This window comes from Oncorhynchus kisutch, linkage group LG4 (genome assembly GCF_002021735.2).
Source record: "Oncorhynchus kisutch isolate 150728-3 linkage group LG4, Okis_V2, whole genome shotgun sequence".
Lineage (NCBI taxonomy): Eukaryota > Metazoa > Chordata > Actinopteri > Salmoniformes > Salmonidae > Oncorhynchus > Oncorhynchus kisutch.
In genome coordinates, this window is record NC_034177.2 from 70,362,096 (window position 1) to 70,388,845 (window position 26,750).

Sequence of the window (26,750 nt, forward strand, 5' to 3'; positions counted from 1 at the left end):
AATGCAATTTTTTTCTTAACATTACAGCTGAAAGTGTCAGGTAAACTCCTGTCAAGTCGGGATCAACTTCAGCACATTATTAACACTAAATGGGACCACAAACTCTTCCCTGTCAATCAATTCTTGACAATTAAAACAGCTGAGGAATGGGGCTGGAGAAACATTACCACTTTCAAATTCATCGGCATAGCTATGAATGCAAGGATTGACCAGCCATAAGATGAAAAGCCTATACAGAGTTCGTAAACAAACATTGGTATAAAAAAAAGGTTTCTGATGGGTCACGACAGTTGAACTAAGCTCATTAGGCATTTATAAGTTATATTTAAGCAATAAGGCACAATAGGGTGTGGTATATGGCCAATCCGTTCTCGTTGTCTGTGCCGTTCTCCAGGGGTAATCCTAAAACTCAGGTCCTAAACCAAACCGGTTTAGTAGACAGTGGGGGTAAGCAGACAGTCCAGGTCACAACAGGAAATCACACAGCTATTTCTCTCACTCGTCACGACTCACTCTCTGCCCCTTTGTGCAGGCCGCTTCCTCTTTTATCCCCAAGTACTCCCTGGCTTAAAGACCCACAGGCTCGCCTCGTTGGGGTAGGAAGTCCATATAAGGCTCGGGGGTGGAGGCATCTCCCTTCAATAACCACTCCCCTCACCTCTCCCTGCCATCTGCCACAATATATTTCATATTTTAGATTCTTCAAAGTAGCCACCCTTTGCCTTGATGACAGATTTGCACACTCTTGGCATTCTCTCAACCAGCTTCATGAGTAATGTATTTCCAACAGTCTTGAAGGAGCACTTGTTGGCTGCTTTTCCTTCATTCTGCGGTCCAACTCATTTCAAACCATCTCAATTGGGTTGAGGTCGGGTGATTGTGGAGGCCAGGTGATCTGATTCAGCACTCCATCACTCTCCTTCTTGGTCAAATAGCCCTTACACAGCCTGGAGGTGTGTTAGGTCATTGTCCTGTTGACAAACAAATTATAGTCCCACTAATTGCAAACCAGATGGGATGGCGCATCGCTGCAGAATGCTGTGGTAGCCATGCTGGTTAAGTTCTCCTTGAATTCTAAATAAATAATTGAAAGTGTCCCCAACAAAGCACCATCACACCTCCTCCTCCATGCTTTACGGTGGGAACCACACATGCGGAGATCATCCGTTCACCTACTCTGTGTCTCACAAAGACACGGCGGTTGGAACCAAATTCTCATATTTGGACTCATTAGACCAAAGGACAGACTTACACTGGTCTAATGTCCATTGCTTGTGTTTCTTGGCCCAATCAAGTCTTCTTATTGCTGTCATTTAGTAGTGGTTTCTTTGCAGCAATTCGACCATGAAGTCCTGATGCAACCGGTCTCAACTGAACAGTTGATGTTGAGATGAGTCTGTTACTTGTCCCCTGGAAAGCATTTGTTTTAGCTGCAATTTCTGAGGCTGGTAACTCTAATGAACTTATCCTCTGCAGCAGAGGTAACTCTGGGCCTTCCTTTCCTGTGGCGGTCCTCATGAGAGCCAGTTTCAGATTGTTTTTGCGATTGCACTTTAAGAAATTTTCAAAGTTCTTGAAATTTTCCGGATTGACTGACCTTCATGTCTTAAAGTAACGATGGAATGTTGTTTCTCTTTGCTTCCTTGAGCTGTTCTTGTCATAATATGGACTTGGCCTTTTACCAAATAGGGCTATCTTCTGTAGACAACTCCTGCCTTGTCCACAACACAACTGATTGGCTCAAATGCATTAAGAAGGAAAGAAATTCCACAAATGAATTTTTAACAAGGCACACCTGTTAATTGAAATGCATTACAGGTGACTACCTCATGAAGCTGCCAAGAATGTGCAAGCTGTCATCAAGGCCAAAATCGAATCAAATGTAATTTGCCACATGCGCCGAATACAACCTTACAGTGAAATGCTAACTTACAAGCCCTTAACCAAAAATGTGGTTTTAAGAAAATACAAAAATATATGGATTTTTTAAATAAGAGATAAGAATAACAAAGAATTAAAGAGCAGCAGTAAATTACAATAGCGGAGCTATATACAGGGGGTACCAGTACAGAGTCAATGTGTGGGGGTACCGGTGTCGAGGTAATTGAGGTAATATGTACATGTAGGTAGAGTTATTAAAGTGACTATGCATAGATAATTACAGAGAGTAGCAGCAGCGTAGAAGGGGGGGGGGGCAATGCAATTAGTCTGGGTAGCCATTTGATTAGCTGTTCAGGAGTTTTATGGCTTTGGGGTAGAAGCTGTTTAGAAGCCTCTTGGACCTAGACTTGGTGCTCCGGTACCGCTTGCCATTCGGTAGCAGTGAGAACAGTCTATGACTCGGGTTGCTGGAGTCTTTGACAATTTTTAGGGCATTCCTCTGACACAGCCTGGTATAGTGGTCCTGGATGGCAGGTAGCTTGGCCCCGGTGATGTACTGGGGCATACGCACTACCCTCTGTAGTGCCTTGTGATAGGAGGCCGAGCAGTCTCCATACCAGACAGTGATGCAACCCGTCAGGATGCTCTCGATGCTGCAGCTATAAAACATGTTCAGGATCTGAGGACCCATGCCAAATATTTTCAGTCTCCTGAGGGGGAATAGGTTTTGCCGTGCCCTCTTCACGACTGTCTTGGTGTGCTTGGACCATGTTAGTTCGTTGGTGATGTGGACACCAAGGTACTTGAAGCTCTCAACCTGCTCCACTACAGCCCCGTCGATGAGAATGGGGGCATGCTCGGTCCCCCTTTTCCTGTAGTCCACAATCATCTCCAATGTCTTGATCATATTGAGGGAGAGGTTGTTGTCCTTGCACCACACGATCAGGTCTCTGACCTCCTCCCTATAGACTGTCTCATCGTTGTCGGTGATCAGGCCTACCACTGTTGTGTCATCAGCAAACTAAATGATGGTGTTGGAGCCGTGCCTGGCCATGCATTCATGAGTGAACAGAGTACAGGAGGGGACTGAGCACGCACCCCTGAGTGGCCCCCGTGTTCAGGATCGGCGTGGCAGATGTGTTGTTACCTACCCTTACCACCTGGGGGCGGCCCGTCAGGAAGTCCAGAATCCAGTTGCAGAGGGAGGTGTTTAGTCCCAGAGTCCTTAGCTTAGTGATGAGCTTTGAGGGCACTATAGTGTTGAACGCTGAGCTGTAGTCAATGAATAGCATTCTCACGTAAGTGTTCATTTTTCCAGGTGTGAAAGGGCAGTGTGGAGTGCAATAGAGACTGCATCATCTGTGGATCTGTTTGGGCGGTATGTAAATTGGAGTGGGTCTAGGGTTTCTGGGATAAGGGTGTTGATATGAGCCATGACCAGCCTTTCAAAGAATATCATTGCTACAGATGTGAGTGCTATGGGTTGGGCAGGTTACCTTAGTGTTCTTGGGCACAGGGACTATGATGGTCTGCTTGAAACATGTTGGTATTATAGACTCAGACAGCGAGAGGTTGAAAATGTCAGTGAAGACACTTGCCAGTTGGTCAGCGCATGCATGGAACTGCTGATGCTCTCATGCATGTTTCAGTGTTTCTTGCCTTGAAGCGAACATAGAAGGAATTTAGCTTGTCTGGTACGCTCGTGTCACTGAGCAGCTCTCGGCTGTGCTTCACTTAGTAGTCTGTAATAATTTGTGAGACCTGCCACATCCGATGAGCATCAGAGCTGGTGTAGTACGATTCGATCTTGGACCTGTATTGACACTTTGCCTGTTTGATCGTTCGTTGGAGGGCATAGCGGGATTCCTTATAAGCTTCCGGGTTAGAGCCTTGAAAACGGCAGCTCTACCCTTTAGCTCAGTGCGAATGTTGCCTGTAATCCATGGCTTTTGGTTGGGGTATGCACGTACAGTCACTTTTGGGGGGACGTCCTCAATGCACTTATTGATAAAGCCAGTGACTGATGTGGTGTACTCCTCAATGCCATCAGAAGAATCCCAGAACATATTCCAGTCTGTGATAGCAAAACAGTCCTGTAGTGTAGCATCAGCTTCATCTGTCCACTTTTTTTATAGACTGAGTTACTGGTGCTTCCTGCTTTAATTTGTGCTTGTAAGCATGAATCAGGAGGATAGGATTATAGTCAGATTTGCCAAATGGAGGGCGAGGGAGAGCTTTGTATGTGTCTATGTGTGTGGTGTGAAGGTGGTCTAGAATGATTTTCTCTCTGGTTGCACATTTAACATGCTGATAGAAATTAGGTAAAACTGATTTAAATTTCCCTGCACTAAAGTCCCCGGACACTAGGAGCGCCGCCACTTTGAAGAATCTCAAATATAAAATATATTTTGATTTGTTTAACACTTTTTTGGTTACTACATGATTCCATATGTGTTATTTCATTATTCTACAATGTAAAAAAAATGTAAAATAAAGAAAAACCATTGAATAAGTAGGTGTGTCCAAACTTTTGACCAGTACTGTAATTAAAGCAGTAAAAATAAATATTTTTTCATTCCTGTGGTATACGGTCTGATATACCACGGCTCTCAGCCAATCAGCATTCAGGGATCGAACCACCCAGTTTATAATCTTTAAGAAACAATGGGTATATATCATTAATTTAATAATATATACTGCTATCTCTGGCTGTAAATGATAGACAACAGTTTGAGGTCTGAAAAAGCTCTATGTTGAAAATTGGTCAAAGATGAGGTTAGAGATACCTCTCTGATAATCAGTGATTGGTATGCCATGTTTATGCTATGCAGGATGTTTAACTTGTGTGGATATATCCAACTCTCCATAGATGGGTTGACAACATCACGAACACGATGTACGTACTTCCATGGGGCAAGAAGTCAGTGTGTTGTTGTGATTCTGGATGGCCAGATTGCTAGCAATGACTAGAATGACAAGAAACTGCCATGTGGGCATCGTAAATGGCTAGTTTTATCTTGTTATTAATAGCATGTCTTGTTTTGAGGTGTTTTGACTGATTTCCCGTCAATGCTAATATGGCTAAATTTCGCTAGCTTACCAACAACTTGTAATGATGTATTTTCAAAGTTAAATTTATGTATGTTTTCAATAAACATACAAGACGGAATAAGGCTTTCATGTTATCAACAATCTAAGCCAACCCCATCTGTTTTGCCCCATGTTTGCGTGCTACTCGTTTTGGTTGCTAAACAACCAACCTGTCTAATATACAAAAAAAAATGTTCTCACCACTAGGCGTCTCACTTTACGATGACACTAGCTATTCCTATTCCGCTCCTTTCAACAGTTTCTATCTGATGTGTCAATGTAAAAAATCTGTTTCCATTCATTTCTACTGCAAATTCAAACAAATGTAGTAGCCTCCTTTTGTAATTAGGCATACTCCATTAAAAACATTCCACGGCACAATCTGAAATATTTCCTGACATTCACTGTCCATCAGTGATACATGTATAATTGATAATGTAATAATTATTATTATTGAAGCCTCATGACCATAGTACAACAATATAGAGCGTGCCAACTTGTAGTCTTAAAAGCCGGAAATGACCACTGGTTCGTTCAGCCATTTCTATGGGGGAAATTAATGGGAAAATAATAGGGTTTTGAGATAAACACTGAAAATAAGGTATGAGGTTAATTCAAGCTTAGGAGATCTTATACGTTTTGTTCTATGAGATAATATCAGTCAGATAACATGACCTTATGTTATAAAGCCTTTATGTGCTTTTTAAAATTACATAAATGCTTCAATTTTTTTTTACAAAAAGTGATATTAGCTGATGAAGATGATCTCATAGAACAAAACGTATAAGATTTCATAAGCCTGTGTTTACCACAGACCTTGTTTTCGGTGATTATCCCAAAATACTCCAAAACCCCCATTAATTCCTACATAGGCTTTGTCCAACGAACCATGGCGGAGTTAGCGACTGGAACGAGCTGCAACAAACACTCAAACTCGACAGTTTTATCTCAATTTCTCAATCATGGACACTCTTACTGACAGTTGTGGCTGCTTTGCGTGATGTATTGTTGTCTCTACCTTCTTGCCCTTTGTGCTGTTGTCTGTGCCCAATAATGATTGTACCATGTTTTGTGCTGCTTCCATGTTGTACTGCTGCCATGTTGTGTTGCTACCATGTTGTTGTCATGTTGTGTTGCTACCATGCTGTGTTGTCATGTGTTGCTGTCATGCTATGTTGTCTTAGGTCTCGCTTTATGTAGTGTTGTGTTGTCTCTCTTGTCGTGATGTGCGTTTTGTCCTATATTTATTTATTTATTTATTTTTAATTTTTAAATTGCAGGCCCTGTCCCCACAGGAGGCTTTTTGCCTTTTAGTAGGCCATCATTGTAAATACGAATTTGTTCTTAACTGACTTGCCTAGTTAAATAAATGTTAAATAAAATAACATTTAAAAACGTTAGTGCCTACAAAAAGATGCCATTATTTTATTTAACTAGGCAAGTCAGAACAAATTTTTATTTACAATGACGGCCTAGGAACAACGGGTTAACTGCCTTGTTCAGGGGCAGAATGACAGATTTTTACCTTACCACTAGGTTACTTACCTATTTGTCTATTACCACAACACAATCCAAAATAACATTTTAGAAATATTACATAGGCCTATTTTGAAGCTACTGATTTGTTTTAATGACAAAAACATACATTATGAGGTTGTATAGTTTATGTTTTTGTCATTTAAAAACATCAGTAGCTTCAAAATAGGCCTACGCAATATCATTTAAATCTCTGTCTGGCTGTCTGTGAAACAGGTGGACAAAGGAAGGTTCTGTTTGGCAGGAATGATCAAGCGGGGAGGTCAAGGTGGTCCAACCATAGAGGTCCAACTCAGCTGACTCCTGGGCTGAGAAGATGTCATGTCATGTTGACTGGCCATGGAAAGGTGAGATTCATTACACTCTCAACCCAGTAGGTGGGGATAGATTCACAGTCCGAAACCAGGCGGAGCTTACATTCCAATGGGATGAGTTACATCCCCCTACGTCACTCCTGGGAAAACTGCGATCACTCATTCGAACTACGCTGTTAGTGGTGTTTCAGGGCTGATAGGCACCTACAGCTTCAGGAAACTATCGCAAAAAAAATTAAAAATTAAATACATCGTACATTATAGTGTTATTTGATCGGTTTGGGTAATGGCAATAATTTCATAGAGTTTTGAACGCAACGCGTTTCCGAATGCGACTACCAACTTCCAAGCGATGCAATCGCCACTGAAAACTTTCATTTCAAAGAGGCCTTGTATTTTTTTTTTTACAACAGGTCCACGGCATATGCGGAGAGGAGACTGATTAGGCTATACAGCCTACGAAATACATGTAGTTATCTTTGGTTTATTTTACAGCCAAAGTTACTTAAGTTACTTTCAATAACAAGAAGAGACGACTCATCGACTGGTTTATCGGACAAGCTACCGGACAGGATCAGGATTAAAAAGCAATCGAACGCCTTCAGTTTTCCTCGAAACTACGAGCCAAGGAATTCCAAATCTGGTTAAATGCGGTACGAGGCTAAAATGATGCCGGTGAGAGTTTCTGCTTTTAATTGCTTGAAAAAAAAAGTCGTGACACTGTATTACAGGGCTATTTGCTTGTCATACGTTGAGTTTCTACAGCAACATAGGCTAGTTGATAGACTACGCAACATTGTAGCGCACTCCAGTTGCAGGCATTACATTGATGTACTTGCTGGTTACTTTTTTGCGATATCCATTTTCAATAAATGTGTTTTCAGCCATAAAGGAATACTCAAGTTACACTACACATTACAATTTACACTTGGGGATGACGCAACCTAAGGTTTGGCTACCAAAGACTCATGAAGGAAACTATAGAATTTCAACAGATGATCAAATATTGTTTAATCTCTTAAGAAACTGAGTTTTTTTGTATAGCCTCTTATAAGCTAAAATATTTTATGCAGGAAACCTTTATAAATGTTGTATTCACTAGGTAGTAGTTGTTGTTCGCATTGAATAACCCATCCTACACAGCTCTGAGGATTTGCATAGTAGTCTAATTTGATGCCCAATCACCCCAGTGTCTACATGTATATGTCCATGTGCAAAATCTTTTTCAAAATATCATTATATCCTAAAATCAGATAGTTTTGACACAGAATTTGAATATTGTGGTTACTGTTTTTCCTTAAACAAGGCACCCAGCAGCTTTGAACCTGGACCCCTGCCAACATAATGAGAGGTCTAGTCCTTTTGCTGCAGTGCTGAGCTCCATCTCTCAGTACTTCTTTTAAATCTAGAGAAAAAAAGAGGAGCAGAGCTAGGGGCAGGAGGCGGTATAGAAAACATCTTGAAATTATGTCTGGGACTGTTGTATATTTAAATGCCAGGCTAAGTTCCGAACTGACACTGACTGTATAGGTACCTAGGTTCTGGTGCCAAGTCCACGCGTGTCTGTGACCAGTCAGTGTGCTGTGCACTACTCTGGATGGCACCAGCAGGTAAACATTCAGGATGAAAGGAAAGTTCTTCAGGTTGTGCTTCATTGTCCCCCAGGAGTTGTCAGGACCTGTAGTCTTAGGAATGCTTCTTTTCTGATGGGTTTTCCCTGAAATCCACAGCAAAAATACGTACGTGGATGTCAATGCAAGAAGTAAAATGTTACTGTGATGAAGATGTTTCACCGAATCACTTTGTCATAATTTGTGTGTAATCATGTGAGTGTGGATCTGTGTGTACCTAACACACGTACAAACACTACTGTGTTTATCTTAGTATGACTGTACATATTGGTAGCCTACAGTGTGTGCTTCTCTCCCCCTCATTTTCCAGTAACTTATCTGGATGACTGGATGAGTCATGTTCTCAGGCGGCAGTGACCGAGTGCTCGCAGAATGACTCCTGTCTGCGAAGATATGACCTAGCTCCACTATTCACACCCAGCCATTTGTTATCGCCAACCTCCATTCACATGGATATCAATATAAATCCTTATCCTTACCATGCCATGCTTCCATGGCGGAGACCTTTGCCCTGTTGCTGTGTGTGCGCAAGCGTGTGTGGTGTGTTATCTTGTCCTTTAACGTGTCTACTCTGTGCTATTACCTCTTCCACCTGCACATCGACTCGGTACCGGTACCCTGTGTACAGTCAAAAGTTTGGACACCTACCTACTCTTTCAAGGGTTTTTCTTTATTTTTTACTATTTTCTATAATAGTAAATAATAACATAGACGTAACAACTATGAAATTACACATGGGATCATGTACTAACCAAAAAGTGTTTTAGATTCTTGAAAGTAGCCACCCTTTGCCTTTGTGCAAATCTGTCAATCTTAGCATTCCCTGGAATGAGTGGGTGTGTCCAAACTTTTGACTGGTACTGTATATAGCCAAGTAATCGTTACTCATTGTGTGTTTATTCCTCGTGTTATTATCATGTTTCTATTTTATCAGTACGTTTAGCACAATCGGCACAATCCCCATCACAATAGAACCACATTGGAACATGAAGTATTGTCTGTGCTTGCACAATGAATGTCCCCTGGACCTGTATGTACTGTTCAGTGCTCTGTTGTAGATATAATGTAGCAGCGTCATGGGTGGCTGGGGATGGGGGAGGGCGGTAAAAAAAGGCTCCCTGTTTTCGGAGGACAATGGGCCCAGGGACTCTTTATGACACGGTGTAGAAGAGGACATTGTGTCCTGTCTCTCTATGATAAGAGATGCTCTCCGTTTTTTTCTTATTTTCTTGTACCATTGTGGATGCAGGCTAGTTGTAGACAACGGTTTTACTATGATGTTTCCTTATCTCCCGTCCAGCCAAGCTCTGTGTACAGCTAGCAGTGATTTACACATTTGGTCTTGAGCCGATGTTTACAAAGTGTTGTGTTCAAAGCTTTTGTTGTTGTTGTAGGGTTTCTGTTAGGGAGGTTGGTGTGATGTGAATGGATTACAACTAACCTATGACAGTTTTGGAGGCCATTGAGGTGAAACTCTGGTTAGGCTATAGGCCTATCCTTTAATGGCCAAATGTCTTAAAAAAAAAAAAAAAAGGGGGGACAGGTATTTTGTCACAATGACTTCTTAGACCTATACACATTTGTTCCTTAACAGTAATGTGTTCAATGTTGACCTAAACATATTGTCTTAATCAATAGCAACCACACAAGACTAATGGGGTGACGTTGTGGGCAGCCCTGCTTGACTTTGCTGTGTGTCAACAGAGACCTGAAGAGATTTTCTCTCTGTGTGACCACTGACTGGCTTTGTGTTGACTCTCTGGGAGGGCCCCTTCTTACGCAACACCTGACATTCACACCAGTCAGGTGGAGGTTGGCTCAGTTATATGAGGGAGATCCAAGGACATGCAGTATGTCCATGTGTACACAAGGACCTCGCTTGGAATGATCGTAACGAATCAACTCCTTAAGGCTAGTGGTAAGAAATGCCTTTTTTTTTTATTTAAATGGGCTAGTGCTGGATGGATGTGGTTTGTAGAGGAATGAGTTTATTAGGCCTTATATGCGGATATTCAAATCTAAAGTCTCCAGCTGTACAGTACATGACACACTGAGATATGGCGTCAGTGATACATGTTCTGAGCGGGTGTCCTCTTTGTAGTGGCTTATTGAGAGTGGATATGGGTGTAACTTCTGAAGCAGACCCGTCAGAGAAAGAGAGAAGGCACAAGCACCATAGAATCACCTGACCTGGCGTCCTCTTACCTGCGCTAGAATCCAGAGTTGATTGACTTGACGTCCTTGGTGGATCCAGGTGAAAAGGGGTAAGGATGTTTAGAGTGGCTGTACTGTAGAGCGATTGAGAGACAGTGAGGATATTGTGTAATGTCAGGGGCAGTAATCCTAGGCCACCCATAGGGAGGAGAGAGGTCAGAGTAGAGCACTGTAGCAGCCAGGGGTGGTCGGAGGATTTACCTGAAACTAGGCCTACGCTTCTGGGAAACGCATTGTGTCCCTCGCTCACTCACCTGCGCCAGTGATCTCTTTAAACTTGCCCCTGCTCATTCCAAATTGGCCCTAATAAATATATTATAATGTGTCCCTTCTAAAACATGGGATTGTGTTTGTTGCTCAGCTTAATACCAGTTTGTCAAGGATAGGAAAGGGAAGATTATGGATAGAAGTTGGCTCATTCTGCTTAATGTGGCCCCCATTTCTCTCATCTCTCACAGGAAGCTCATAGTTGGATCTCATCACAATACGATATGCAGGATGGAGAGACCAGGAAAGGTTGAGTTTAGAGGGAAACATGGTGCAGTGCAGACCTGGATGGGAGGTTATGCTGAATTTAAGTAGGGAGTGATGTAGCCTACTGCAAACTACAGCACAAGCTGTTGCAGCGGAGTTGTGTACCACAGGCTACCGCTCTCACCAATTCCATGTTCTCCTCTGTCTTCCCCTGTAGTGGAGGTAGATTAAAAGGAATAATGTATAGAGGATTCTGCCTTGTGTTTTTGAAGTACTGCCCGGCTGGAGCGGAGTCAAGTCTTCAGGCCCAGAGTTCTGCAGAGAGGACGGAAGGTAAGACGGACAGACAGACAAAGGCACGGAGATGCATTCTTGATGCAGTTTCTTGAATTCTTTAGAGGGGGCTCGCTCAACAAGACCTAGTTGGCTCACTTGCTTACCCCAGCAATATCTGTAATGGACAGAGAAGGGTGTGTGTGTCTGTGCGCTTGCATGTGTGTGAGGCCTGGCAGCATTCCGTAGGTATCTCAGACTACACTACATGACCAAAAGTATGTGGACGCCTGCTCGTCGAACATCTCAATCCAGATCTTAGGCAGTAATATGGAGTTTGTCCTCCCTTTGCCGCTATAAGAGCCTCCACTCTTCTGGGAAGGCTTTCCGCTAGATGTCATTGCTGCGGGGACTAGTTTCCATTCAGCCATGAGCCATGAGTGAGGTTGAGCACTGTTGTTGGGCGATTAGGCCTGTCTCACAGTTGGTGTTTCAATTCATCCCAAAGGTGTAAGATGAAGTTGAGGTCAGGGCTCTGTGCAGGCCAGTCAAGTTCTTCCACACCGGTCTCGACAAATACTTTCTGTATGGACCTCACTTTGTACATGGGGGTATTGTCATGTTGGAACAGGAAAGGGCCTTCCCCAAACTGTTGCCACAAAGGTGGAAGCACATAATTTGTCTAGAATGTCATTGTATGCTGTAGCTTTAAGATTTCCCTTCACTTAAACTAAGGGGCCTAGCCTGAACCATGAAAAACTGCCCCAGACCATTTTTCTTCCTCCACCAAACTTTACACTTGTCACTCTGCATTCGGGCAGGTAGTGTTCTCCTGGCATCCGCCAAACCCAGATTAGTCCGCCGGACTGCCAGATGGTGAAGCGTGATTCATCACTCTTCATTTCCACTGCTACAGAGTCCAGTGGCGGTGCGCTTGCATTGCGCATTTTGATCTTAGGCTTGTGTGCGGCTGCTCGGCCATGGAAATCCATTTCATGGAGCTCCTGATTGAACATTTCTTGTGCAGACGTTGCTTCCAGAGGCAGTTTGGAACTCGGTAGTGAGTTTTGCAACCGAGTTTTGCGATATTTGTAACACTAGGGCACTCGGCGGTCCCGTTCTGTGAGCTTGTGTGGCCTTCCCCTTGGCGGGTGAGCCGTTGTTGCTCGTAGATGTTTCCACTTCACAATAACAGCACTTAACAGTTGACCGAGGCAGCTCAAGCAGGGCAGAAATTTGACAAACAAAACTGTTTAACTTTTAAATGTTTTTGCAAATGTATTAAAAATAATCTGAAATATCACATTTACATAAGTATTCAGACCCTTCACTCAGTACTTTGTTGAAGCACTTTTGCAGTGATTACAGCCTCGAGTATTTTGGGGTATGACGCCACAAGCTTGGTACCCCTGTATTTGGGGGGGTTTCTTCCATTATTTTCTTCAGATCCTCTCAAGCTCTGTCAGGTTGGATGGGGAGTGTCGCTGCACTGCTATTTTCAGGGCTCTCCAGAGATGTTTGATCGGTTTCTGCCTTGTCCCAAAGCCTCCTGTGTTGTCTTGGCTGAATGCTTAGGGTAGTTGTCATGTTGGAAGGTGAACTGTCGTCCCAGTCTGAGGACCCGAGCACTCTGGAGCAGGTTTTCATCATAGACCTCTCTGTACTTAGCTCCGTTCATTTTTTCCCTTGATCCTGACTAGTCTCCCAGTCCCTGCTGCTGAAAAACATCCCCAAATCATGATGATGATGCGGCCACCACTATGCTTCACCGTAGGGATGGTGCCAGGCTTACTCCAGACGTGATGCTTGGCATTCAGGCCAAAGAGTTCAGTCTTGGTTTCATCAGACCTTTTGGTGCCTTTTGGCAAACTCAAAGTGGGCTGTCATGTGCTTTTTTCCTGAGGAGTGGCTTCCGTCTGGCCACTCTACCACAAAGGCCTGTTTGGTGGAGTGCTGCAGAGATGGTTGTCCTTCCGGAAGGTTCTCACATCTCCACAGATGAACTCTAGAGCTCTGTCAGAGTGATCATCGGGTTGTTGGTCACCTCCCTGACCAAGGCCCTTCTCCCCCATTTGGCTGGGTGGCCAGCTCTAGGAAGAGTCTTTGTTGTTCCAAACTTCTTAAATTTTAGAATGATGGAGGCCACTGTTTTCATGGGGGCCTTCAATCGTGTACAATTGTTTTGGTACCCTTCCCCAGACCTGTGCCTCAACAGAATCCTGTCTCGGAGCTCTACGGACAATTCTTTCGAACTCATGGCTTCGTTTTTTTTTCTCTGACATGCACTGTCAACTATGGGATCTCATATAGACAGGTGTGTGCCTTTCCAAATCATGTCCAATCATATGAATTTAGCACAAGTGAACTCCAATCAAGTTGTAGAAACATCTCAAGGATGATCAATGGAAACAGGATGCACCTGAGATCAATTTCAAGTTTCATTGCAAAGGGTCTGAATACTTATGTAAATCAGATATTTCTTTTTTTGTTCGTTTTTTTGCAAAGATCTCTGAAACCCTGTTTTTGCTTTGTCATGGGGTGTTGTGTGTAGATTGAGGGAACAAAAATTGTTCAACCATTTTAGAATAAGGCTGTAACGTAACAATGTGGCATAGGGGAAGGGGTTTGAATGCTTTCCGAATGCACTGTATAGTGTATTTATGCACACACAGTGGTATTGACGTTTGCTCTTTATGCAAGCCTTTCATTTTGCTAGTTACTTTGACATTGAAGTCTAACTCTATTACTGTGCCTCATGTTTAGCCCTGAGGATCTTATAATGAAAACTGCCAAGGGGACAGTTTTGATACCCCCATCTCGCTCTCTCTCTCTCATGCTAACTCAATAAAAGAGACATTTAATTTTGTACTAGAGGAGAATGACATGCACTGGTATTGGCCCCTACAGGTAGATGGTAGTGTGTGTGAGGAAAGGTTAAAAATGGACTGTTTTAATGATATCAAATTTTCTTGCGAATGCAGTTAGGCTACCCTCACCTTTTTACAAATCATGTTGTAGATTACAAATTGAGTTTGTTTCTATGTGTCTCTCTCCCTGTCTGTCTGTCTCCCGCGCTTCTATGTAGTAGAGCACGTGTGCGTTTTCTGTTTGAGTGGCATGCACACACACTAACCTCCTACTTCCTGTAATTGTCTATGTTGTGTTTATGTTTAAACCGCATGCCTAAACAACTGGAGAGGCCAGATAAGCCCGTTCCCACCCAGGAACCTGCCCAAAACCACTGGTGCAGGGTCAACTCATTTCCCATCCCTTAATGGTTAATGTTAGGATTGGGGGTGAGTCAATCTGATGTTAGAGCAAGGCACTCCGTACCTCAAGCCCCTTGGTCTAGGCAACATGACAAGCTCAATGTAGTTGAAAGTTTACACACACACACACACACACACACACCCCAGGGTCATGTTTGAAGGGTTACATTAGTGTTATCAGCTGTGGTTGCTCTCAGAAGTGCTTTCATAGAATGAATCCCAGACGGACAGGGTTTGATGTTGTTTTGCTACCATTGGCTTTCATCAGGCAGACCGATGCCTGTCTAATCACAACAGGATGTTGGGTGCACCTGCTATCTATTTGACTGGCAGCTGGCACTCTTAGAAACGACCCTTTTTCCTCAAGCGGGGAATGCAGCACAGCATGTGGTCTGGGTAATGCTGACGCTGCTACGCTCTCTATCTTGGGTGAAGGTGTCAAGGTTTAGACGAGTATATAGCAAGGATTTTGTGGCGTGCTTTTATATGGCTTGGGTGAATTGTTTTCTTACTGAATAGGCATATCAGTTGACTTTGGCCGACTTGTCTTAGATCTTTTTCCCGTGCTTTGTTATACAGCTGGAGTTATTGTTGCTTAATAGTCTTATCAGGTTTTTATTGACCTGTGTTTGTTTCTCTGGCTGTGGTGTTTATGACTTACAATTTTGAGTCCATACATTTTCATACTGGTCCCCCATGGCAATCAAACCCACAACCCTGGCGTTACAACCGCCATGCTCTACCAACTGAGCTACACAGGACAATGAATATTTAATACACTCTAGGGTAGTCTCAACACCACTCTCCGTACTTTAGTTTAACATTCTCCTCTAGCGTTTGTATGAACTTGAACATTATTATAGGCAATGTTGTATAAAAGAGAAATGAACATAATAGAAAATATTTTTATGATATTAAGGTACATAAATTGAATATGTGCTAGCTGTTGGTAACGGCTTTCCCATTACAACAAATGGGCAATTTACTAGACATTTTATGCCAGTACAGTATATTTCTACGACCCACCCCTCCTCTCTATAATCTCTCACACCTCTCCTTAACGGCTGCGGCGGACATGACGTTTTCTCAGCTGGTTATTGTCATGGCAAAAACTGCTGGTCTCACGGTAGTATCTCCAGGCTTACACACACAAAAGCTGCATACAAGCCTCTGATGCGCGCATTTGGAACTTCTACATTTAAAAGGTATAATTTAATATACACCGTCACAATAAATCCGTTTTTGATTTTAGTCAGGTCTAAAGAAACATTATGATAGGAAGAAAATGCATTTCAAAAGAACAGAGTATGAGTTGGCCTACTGCAGGGGTCGGCAACCTAACGCAAAAAAACTATCTATAGAGTAGCAGTCAAAAGTTTGGACACCGACTCATTCCAGGGTATTTCTTTATTTGTACTATTTTCTACATTGTAGAATAATAGTGAAGACTTCAAAACTATGAAATAACACATGAAATCATGTAGTAACCAAAACAGCAAGAACAGCTCAAAAAGCAAAAAGAAACGACGGTCCATCATTACTTTAAGACATGAAGGTCAGTCAATACGGAAAAGGTCAAGAACTATGAACGTTTCTTCAAGTGCAGTCGCAAAAACCAAGCGCAATGATGAAACTGGCTCCCTTGAGGACCGCCATAGGAAAGGAAGACCCAGAGTTACCTCTGCTTTAGAGGATAAGTTCATTAGAGTTACTAGCCTCAAATTGCCGCCCAAATAAATGCTTCACAGAGTTCAAGTAACACACATTTCAATATCAACTGTTCAGAGGAGACTGTAAAACAGGGATGATCTCCGCGTGGTCTCACCATGAATCGTGGATTAGGAGATGGGATGGTGTTGAGATGCTTTGCTGGTGACAATGTCTGAGATTTAAAAAACTTTTTTTATTTTATTCAAGGCACACTTAACCAGCATGGCTTCCACAGCATACTGCAGCAATATGCCATCCCATCTGGTTTGCGCTTAGTCCCACTATCATTTGTTTTTCAACAGTACAATGTCCCAACACATCTCCAGGCTGTGTGAGTGTTATTTGACCAAGAAGGAGAGTAATGGAGTGCTGCATCAGATGACCTGGCCTCCACAATCACCCGACCTCAACCCAAATGAGAGGGTTTGGGATGAGTTGGACTGCAGAGTGAAGGAAAATTAGCCAACAAGTGCTCAGCACATGTGGGAACTCCAAGACTGATGGAAATACATTACTCATGAAGCTGGTTGAGAGAATGCCAAGAGTCTGCAAATCTGTCAAGGCAAAGGGTGGCTACTTTGAAGAATCTAAAATATGAAATATATTTTGATTTGTTTAATACTTTTTTGCTTATTACATGATTCCATATGTGTTATTTCATAGATTTGATGTCTTCACTATTATTCTAAAATGTAGAAAATAGTCCAAATAAAGGAAAACCCTTGAATGAGTATGCTTGTCCAAACTTTTGACTGGTACTGTATATTCCTAACCAGTTTATATTTGCAATACGACACCTCGGGGGTGGTATATGGCCAATATACTACAGTTAAGGGCTGTATCCAGGCACTCCGCGTTGGCCATATACCACACCCCTTCGGGCCTTATTGCTCAAATAAACGTATAAATGCCTCATGAGACTGTTGGAAAAAAATTCCAGGTGAAGCTGGTTGAGAGAATGCCAAGCGTGCACCAAGCTGTCATCAAAGCAAAGGGTGGCTACTTTGAAGAATCTTAAATATAAATAATTGTTTAAACACTTGTTTTACTACCTGATTCCATATGTGTTATTTCATAGTTTTGATGTCTTTACTATTATTCTACAGTTTGATTTTATAAACTGGATAAAATAATTGAAATTGCATGCATTAGTTTCGAAATTGCATTGGTATTCACTGTAATGTTGTAGTTCCCAACGTATGTCAACCCTGATTAGCCAATAGGCTTTCATGATTTTGCAGGAGTTTCATATTATTAATTCAAAACCAAGGCAGCACCGAAGATGAGAGATTTGTTTTCAGGTAGCTAGCAAGCCTTTTTTTGTTAATTAAAAAAGTTCAGGGTGCAAAATGTCATCAGCAAGGAAATAAGGTAAGACACTCATTTATTGCCACTTAGACAAAGGACTATGGATTAGTTTTACTGAAGGACCGGTCTGTTTGCCCTCTCTGTTATAAAACTGTTGATTTGTTGGATATGAAGTGTACGGCATTATTTTGAAACGAGACATGAGGGAAAAGTTAAAGGATGAGGCGGACAAGGTTGAAGGAATCAAGAGGGCCGTGTCCAGGTATGAAAAGCAAAGCTTTGTGTTCACAAATCTATATGCAGTCAAAAAGCAAGCTACAGATGGATCTACAAAGTGCATTGCATTGAATGAATCATCACCTTAGAAAGCACTGTTCATTTTGTCACATTAGGCTTTGAAACAACATCCACAACTACCATGTTTTACTCTGTTTCAACCTGCTGTTGAACTTATTGTTTTAAAATTGATCATCACAATGAGGTGAGTTAAAAGCATCATACTGTTTTGGTGATAAGTGTTTGATATGATTTTCATTTGCATTGATGTCAGAGGGGTTAGAGGGACAACAGAGCCCCATTTAGGACCTGATGGTCGACTTCAATGCTGAGCCCCAGAGGGTTTTACCATATGTCACAACCTCTATCTTGATCATCTCTCTCGCTCTCTTTCTCATTCTCTCATCTCCTCTCGTTATTTCTCTATTGTCTCCTTTCTCTCTCTACTAACATTAACAGGGTCCCCTGGATGTCCTACTTTCTTTTGAAGAGCGTGATGTCAGCTGCTGCGCCTATTTCTGAGTGACTTTTCTTGTCCTGCTGGGATTTAAAGCATATTTGCCCTCCTGGAAAAAAGAGGCTAATCTAATGCATTAAAGCTCCATATTGAAGCGTCTGAGAACTATATGCTTGTCTTACATGATTTGTTGCCCCACTACAACCAAGCAGCCGCCGTCCATAAAAAGCTTAAGTATCTGGGTCACTGTTATTTGAAACCTTGCTGACCAGATCTGACCAACCTCTCCTGCAAAGATAAAGCTTATACTCTGCTAGATCAGTTGAATGAGCCACACACACTGTAGTCCAGTGGTATATAAAGGAGTGGAGTTCTGGCTCGGGGGTTGAAGTTTCTCTATTAGGCACAGTTCTGGGTTCAGCTTTAGGCACAGATCAAAGCAAAGGGTGGAGGACAAAGGACAAATAAAGGACAAATAAAAACAACTAAAGAAATATCGCTGCCAGCAGCCATGGCAGGTTTCAAGCTTTGGCCCCAATAAACATCTTCTCCAGAACCGCTCGACCAATCAGCACCAAATTTGGCATGTTGTAAGTTGAGACCGAGTTTGCGTCTCTGACATGGGTAGGCAGACCGTTCCATAAAAATGGAGCTCTATAGGAGAAAGCCCTGCCTCCAGCTGTTTGCTTAGAAATTCTAGGGACAATTAGGAGGCCTGCGTCTTGTGACCGTAGCGTACGTGTAGGTATGTACGGCAGGACCAAATCAGAGAGATAGGTAGGAGCAAGCCCATGTAATGCTTTGTAGGTTAGCAGTAAAACCTTGAAATCAGCCCTTGCTTTGACAGGAAGCCAGTGTAGAGAGGCTAGCACTGGAGTAATATGATCACATTTTTTGGTTCTAGTCAGGATTCTAGCAGCCGTATTTAGCACTAAACTGAAGTTTATTTAGTGCTTTATCCGGGTAGCCGGAAAATAGAGCATTGCAGTAGTCTAACCTAGAAGTGACAAAAGCATGGATTAATTTTTCTGCATCATTTTTGGATAAGTAATCTAGTAAAAACCATAGAATTCAAAAGAGTATGACAAAATCATAAATTAAAAACATTGACAGGTCAGGGAATCAGTCTCAAAATCCTTCATCAGTGATTTAAAAGTTCTTCCAGTTTTAAAGTATTTTGTAAGGTGTTCCAAGACAATGGGGCAGAGTACATAAAAGCCCTTTTACCAAATTCAGTTAGGACATTTGGAACAGTTAGCAGGATAAAGTCCTGCGAACGAAGAGAGTACCCACCACATTTCTGAACAATACATATGTCCTGATAAAATGGAAGTAAACCCAAAATGACTTTGTAAGTAAAAGTATACTAGTGACTGAGCCTGCGAGTGACTAGAAAAGGCCAGCCAACCTTGGTTTACAAAGTGCAGTGGTGCGTAAGGGTTTTGCAGTTTAAAATAAATCTCACTGCGCCATGGTAAAGGGGATCAATTGATCTCAAACACTGTCTAGTAAAGGCATAAATGTAGCTGATACTAGCCGACTCCTGGCTTCAAAAGAAGAACTGGCCTTATTCCTAAAATAAAATCCCAACTTCAGCTTCAATTTTTTGTAAGTTGTTGAATATGCAATTTAAAAGAGGTCGTCATTAACTAAAATGCCAAGATATTTATATGAGGTTACAGTCAATCTCATTGCCCTGACAGGTAGTAATAGGTGAAAAGTTCAGAGGTCTATTTCTTGCTTTAGAAACACCATTAGTTTAGTTTTGTCAGTATTGAGGATACGCTTCAATTGACACAAGGTGTGTTGAACAGTATAAAAAGCAGTTTGCAAGTTATGGTAAGCTTTTGTAAGAGACAAGGCACAACAATAAACAGTATCATCTGCATAAAAGTGAAGTTGTGCATTTTGGACATTTTTGTCTAAATTATTTATATAAATAGTGAATAAGAGGGGACAAGTACAGAGCCCTGGGGCACACCATTACAGACAGATAATTTTAACAGACATGAGCCCATCAAATTGAGTGCACTGAGTTCTATCAGACAGATAGTTAGCAAACCATGCAACTACATGCTCCAAAAGACCTCCACTTGACAATCTCTGCCTCAGTGTAGCATGATCAACTGTATGAAACACATTAGAGAGATCTGTAAAAAGTGAGACACAGTGCTGTTTTGTCAAAGGCTCAGTGATATCATTTAAAACCTTCATGGCTGCTGTAATTGCGCTATGCTTCTTCCTGAAGCCCGATTGGTACATTGATAAAATAGAGTTTGTTTTTATATACTATTTTAGCTGTTCACTCACAAGGGTTTTGAGTATTTTCACCAGGGGTGACAGCTTTGAGATCGGCCTATAATTATTTGAAAGAGTTGGATCTCCCCCTTTTAAAAGTGGTAGGACAAATGCTGATTTCCAGATCTTTGGAATTTCATTACATTCCAGGGTTAGATGGAACAGAGGGGTTCTGCTATGAAATCAGCTGCCAGATTTAAAAAGCAGGGATCAAGAAGATCAGGACCTGCAGGCTTTCTCTGATCTAAGGATTTCAGGGCTTTATGTACCTCCTGCACTGAGAATGGCAAAAAGCTAAATGTTTGACCAGCTCTCGCTGGTTAATCCACACAAGGTTGTATAGAGACTGAGGACACTGAATCAAACAGCCTACCAGATGATACAAACTGCTAATTGAAAAAAATTCAGCATTTCAGTTTTGTCAGATACAGCAACAAAGTCCTTCAGTACACACTTAAAAATCATACAATGTGATTTTCTGGATTTTTGTTTTAGATTCCGTCTCTCACAGTTGAAGTGTACCTATGATAAAAATTACAGACCTCTACATGCTTTGTAAGTAAGAAATACTGCCGATTTTGCAGGTTATCAAATACTTGTTCTCCCCACTGTATGTACCAAATTTCTTGACTAGGTCAAAAGGGGTGAGGGGTGTGACCTTTCAAAGTTTGCATTTTCAATTGCTTGTTTTCAATTGTTTGTTATAGCGCCACAATGTGCCCAATTGACATGGCATTTAATGAGAGGATGTGGCCCATGGGCTTTTACCATTACGTCAAGTTGCACCCTCCTGGGTCTTAACATCTCACAGGAATTTGCCATTTTTTAAAACCAAATCTGCGGAGAACTGGAATAATAACGGCAACAAATATGAATTTCACCCAGATTTTCTGTTTGAACCCATAACAATTCTGTATTTAGGAACTTCATTAGGTGGGATGTCCCTTTCTGAGGTGGAAGTTTGTGAATGATGGATCTGTCGTTCTTAAAACCCTTTCCATTCATCTGGGGTGGTCCTTTTAGAGGGTGTGGCGTGAACCACTGTGACCCTTTCACATACAACCCCCCATCATCATAGGACTCCCGAGTGGCGCAGCGGTCTAAGGCACTGCATCTCAGTGCTAGAGGCGTCACTACAACCATGGTTCGATCCCGGGCTGTATCACAACCAGCCGTGATTGGGAGTCCCAGAGGGTGGTGCACAATTTGGCCCAGCGTCGTCCGGGTTAGGGGAGGGTTTGGCCGTGGTAGGCCTTCATTGTAAAATAATAATTTGTTCTTAACTGTCTTGCCTAGTTAAAGGTTAAATAAATCAAATCACAGGGTGAATCATGCTTGGCTTACTTACCAAGCATGATCTATGGCTAATTATTTAATCATTCAATAAAGTGGCCATTTGCGTCCGTATTTAACCAAACTGGACCACCTAGATTGCATTATTGGCGGTGATATTAACTGTGTGTATTGTGAGATCGCTTTTGATTTCTTTGACCTGAGCATTTAAAAAAAGGCCAGAAGAGAACAGTTTTATGGTTAGAACGGACTCTTAGAAGGATGGCTACTAGGGCTGTGACAATTATTTTTTCCCATGGCAAAAAATTGTCCTTTAAAAACCTGCTGTATGTAAAATATTGTATAGTATAGCTTGGAAAATAAATACATGTGACTCTGGATGGCAACATAATTTGGTTCCCGACATTAGGGCTGTTTAACTGAAGAAGTTAAATCAGCTTTGTGTTTTGTTTCCTTGTCACAAAACTAACAAGTATAACTTGATTGAACCTTTATTTAACAATACGGGTATCATCCAGACCCTACTGGCTACCTAGTTAGGACAATGTCAGTGTTCTGAAAATACAGGTTAAGTGAATGCAATGCAGTGTAGTTTGATGCCATTTTGGAATCCGCTCTAACCTTTCTGGTGCTCTCACATCCAAGCGACAAGGAGGGGAATCCACTTTAGACCATTGAGATGCAGTGATGTGGAGCCCACTGTGCTGAACCTATACTATAGCCTGTCTCTGTTTTCACTGAGAGGACTTTAGCTGCACTGCCCTCAGCCTTTGTGCCTGGGTGACCTGAATGACCCAATGTCCCTAATGTAGCCCTCCTAGGCATGGCTGGGCTGCGTATTCTTTACTGTGGTAAAGTGAATAGTATACTGCTTCTCCATCACTCTTATAGTCTAACCAAGGGGCATGAGCTGGAGAACAAACTGGATCTATAAAGGACGTTATTCTATTTAAGTTAGCTGACATAACAGTACTAAAGTCGACGGGAATGATAGAATTATGTTCCTTGGGCTGGGTTGGGTCAACGAGGGATGACGTACACACACACTGAGTGTATTTAGTTCACCTTGTACCATAGGTTTATCCACAGGAGACCTCGGAATGTGTTGTTTATTTTATAACAGTTTCATTTCAATCTGTCACGCCAATATCTGTGCAGATTACTGCAGAGCGCATATTCCACGAGTGGCCCAAAGCTTCTGAAACGCGCATCTGTTTATGACAACGGGGTTTTCAGCGTGGAGGGTCAGCATCTGCAAAGGGCTTATTGAACCAAGTTCACTGAAACATTACAATGGGATTGAGGCTGGGTTCTATTCATTCAGTGGCGTGTGTTTTTAGATTAATCCAATGGGTTTTTAGTGGCATGCTTTCTAGTAAACTATCAAAGACTTGAGTCCCATCTCGCAGTCATTCTCAGTGTTAGATCTCACCGTCTTGAGGCCAATGCAGGGGCAGCCTCGGCAACAACTTCAAATTTTCAAATTCAGTGAAATTTGGCAGATAAATGATTTTGGCTGAAGAGACAGCCCTTCAGCCAGAGCTACAGTATTTCTACCCTTCAAAGTGCTCTGCTTGTTAGCAGTAGGGCTGTCATCGTGCCGACAGCCTTGGTTAACATAAGCAGGCCATCAGCAGGGTAAAATGCTAGATACTCTACTCCGGTTTCAATGTGGATACAGAGGAACGAGGGCACAGACAATATCTGTTTTATTTTTTGTCTGATTCCATTTTGTCTTTTCCCAAATGCCTTTTTTTCCAGTTTTGTTTTTCCAGGTTTCTGTTTTTTCTAGTTTCAAGTTTTCAATCTCAAAATCACAATGTATTATTTATAGAAAAACAACAAAAATGGATGTTCCTGATGCTTAAACCACATCACGAGACCACTTTTGAGGTTTGTGAAAAATCTAAGAAATGTAGAGTCTTGGGTGTAGTTGCTCTTTAATTAAACTGTGCTCCAGCCAGAGACCATTATTTGGTTAGCTACATTTCTGTAGCGCTCATGTGATTGCAGAGTTTGCAAACCAAATGGCTACTGGATTAATGCAAATAATTACGATACAATTCTGCCAGGTCGGCACAGGCTACCTTGTAGTTAACATTTAATTGAGAAGGTTTTTGGCAAAGCCTTTCCATCTACCAGAAGATGGTTATCATTACATTAGCATCGCTGACGACTACCCAAAGTGGTAGACAAAAACGGACACACAGACATGCAGGCTTGTGCTGATGCCTCCAGAAAGTGAAGGGAAATGCAAATCATTGATGCAGTTTATTCATGTCATATGATCATCTTGGACAAATGAAAGCATTTTCTAATAATATCAAAACATTTGAGTTAATTTCCTACTTAAGATCAATATATTTAGTTAATTTCCTACTTAAGATCAATACATTTAGTTAATTTCCTACTTAAGATCAATACATTTAGTTCATTTCCTACTTAAGATCAATACATTTAGTTCATTTCCTACTTAAGATCAATACATTTAGTTCATTTCCTACTTAAGATCAATACATTTAGTTAATTTCCTACTTAAGATCAATATATTTAGTTCATTTCCTACTTAAGATCAATACATTTAGTTCATTTCCTACTTAAGATCAATACATTTAGTTAATTTCCTACTTAAGATCAATATATTTAGTTAATTTCCTACTTAAGATCAATACATTTAGTTCATTTCCTACTTAAGATCAATATATTTAGTTCATTTCCTCCTAAGTTCAATACATTTAGTTAATTTCCTAATTAAACCTAATTGAATTCCGTGTTAATGTATGGATTCCGTGATTCCGTCCGTGTTCTCCGCAGCATGTTGCTATCAGTGTCGTGCAGGCAGGTGCGGGGCTTTTAGATAACCATCACTGAGAGTTGCATATGCAGGTTTGATAGCCTTGAAGTTGTCACTGTCTTACAATATTGTTTGTGTTTTTGGATTACTATTTTGTCTTATGCCTCAGTGGGCATCTCTAGCCTTCATCAACTCTGATCATAACATTTGTGAAGTTGTTTATGTGAACAGTAGACATTACAATAGGGTGCGATTTTCAAATGTTGAAGGATGTCCTCATTCTAATATCCCATGGTTTCTCTCTTCTCTGTCCCTCAGATGTTCCTGACAGTGTACCTCAGTAACAATGACCAGCATTTTACAGAGGTGCCCATTACCCCAGAGACGCTGTGCCGGGACGTGGTGGAGCTATGTAAGGAGCCCGGAGAGACTGAATGCCACCTGGCTGAGATGTGGCGTGGATCTGGTGAGCCTTCTCCCCCTTCACGCGTGTATATGCCTGACAATTACCACCCCTATGCCTGTTATTTAGGCACCTGGACTAGTACCAATGTCTATGATCTACTGGTTACTTGGGGAAAACACATCTTGTCTTCTAAACAAACCCCAAGATTATATAGAACATAGGGAGAGTTTTGAGAGAACATACTATTTTGGAAGGGACACAGAATAAAGGCTGGCTGTGTGCCAACTGGCCAGATCTTTGTCTGTGTTGTCTCTGACGCTGACAAGCTGGGTGTATTATCTTTGTAGCCCACCACACAGATAACACATCTCTCACAAGTCTCTCTCAAGTGGAGAAATACGACTTCAGCCTTGCACAATCCCTGCAGCTGCTCTCCAAGAATTCTTAGAACTCAAGTACCTGTGGTTAGAAGTGGACCGTTTCCATGGTTGTGTGTGGTTGCCATGAGAGACGAGACTGGGTGCCTGTGTTCAGGCTGGAGTACCTCTGTGTCCTTGAGGGAAAGATTTTATAAGTGCTCAAGTGAAATCAGATTAATTTTGCACCTCTTTTTACAAAGCTGTTTTATTCTTTAGGTTTAGATAATTCCAACAAGAAAAAACAGGCAGTGCGTTAATACTGTCCTGATTATTTCACAAACTGTGTTGTTATAAGAGAATCAAATCAAATGTATTTATATAGCCCTTCTTACATCAGCTGATATCTCAAAGTGCTGTACAGAAACACCAAACAATCTAAAACCCCAAACAGCAAGCAATGCAGGTGTACAATCACGGTGGCTAGGAAAAACTCCCTAGAAAGGCCAAAAACCTAGGAAGAAACCTAGAGAGGAACCAGGCTATGAGGGGTGGCCAGTCCCCTTCTGGCTGTGCCGGGTGGAGATTATAACAGAACATGGCCAAGGTGTTCATAAATGACCAGCGTGGTCAAATAATAATAATCACAGTAGTTGTTGAGGGTGCAACAAGTCAGCACCTCAGGAGTAAATGTCAGTTGGCGCTTTTCATAGCCGATCATTGAGAGTATCTCTACCGCTCCTGCTGTTTCTATAGTGTTGAAAACGGCAGGTCTGGGACAGGTAGCACGTCCGGTGAACAGGTCAGGGTTCCATAGCCGCAGGCAGAACAGTTGAAACTGGAGCAGCAGCACGGCCAGGTGGACTGGGGACATCACGGAGTCATCATGCCAGGTAGTCCTGAGGCATGGTCCTAGGGCTCAAGTCCTCTGAGAGAGCGAAAGAAAGAGAGAAAGAGAGAATTAGAGAGAGCATATTTCAATTCACACAGGACACCGGATAAGACAGAAGAAATACTCCAGATATAACAGACTGACCCTAGACCCCCGACACATAAACTACTGCAGCATACATACTGGAGGCTGAGACAGGAGGGGTCAGGAGACACTGTGGCCCCATCCGATGATAACCCCCCCCCCGGACAGGGCCTAACAGGCAGGATATAACCCCA

General features: G+C 42.0%; 1 protein-coding gene across 6 annotated transcripts in view; it reads left to right on the top strand.

Moving 5' to 3' along the window:
- Positions 1–6,942: 6,942 nt before the first annotated feature.
- tp53bp2a (tumor protein p53 binding protein, 2a) overlaps positions 6,943–26,750 on the top strand; it is a 48,796-nt gene continuing 28,988 nt past the window's right edge. For 5 of the 6 annotated variants that reach the window (XM_020481766.2, XM_020481769.2, XM_020481767.2 and 2 more), the window contains exons 1-2: positions 6,966–7,496; positions 25,137–25,284. In XM_020481766.2, coding sequence (XP_020337355.1) covers positions 7,470–7,496; positions 25,137–25,284 — 175 coding nt within the window. In that variant the 5' untranslated portion in view covers positions 6,966–7,469. Of the gene's footprint in view, positions 7,497–25,136; positions 25,285–26,750 lie in introns of all 6 variants that reach the window. The other variant, XM_031823556.1, reaches the window with a different exon arrangement.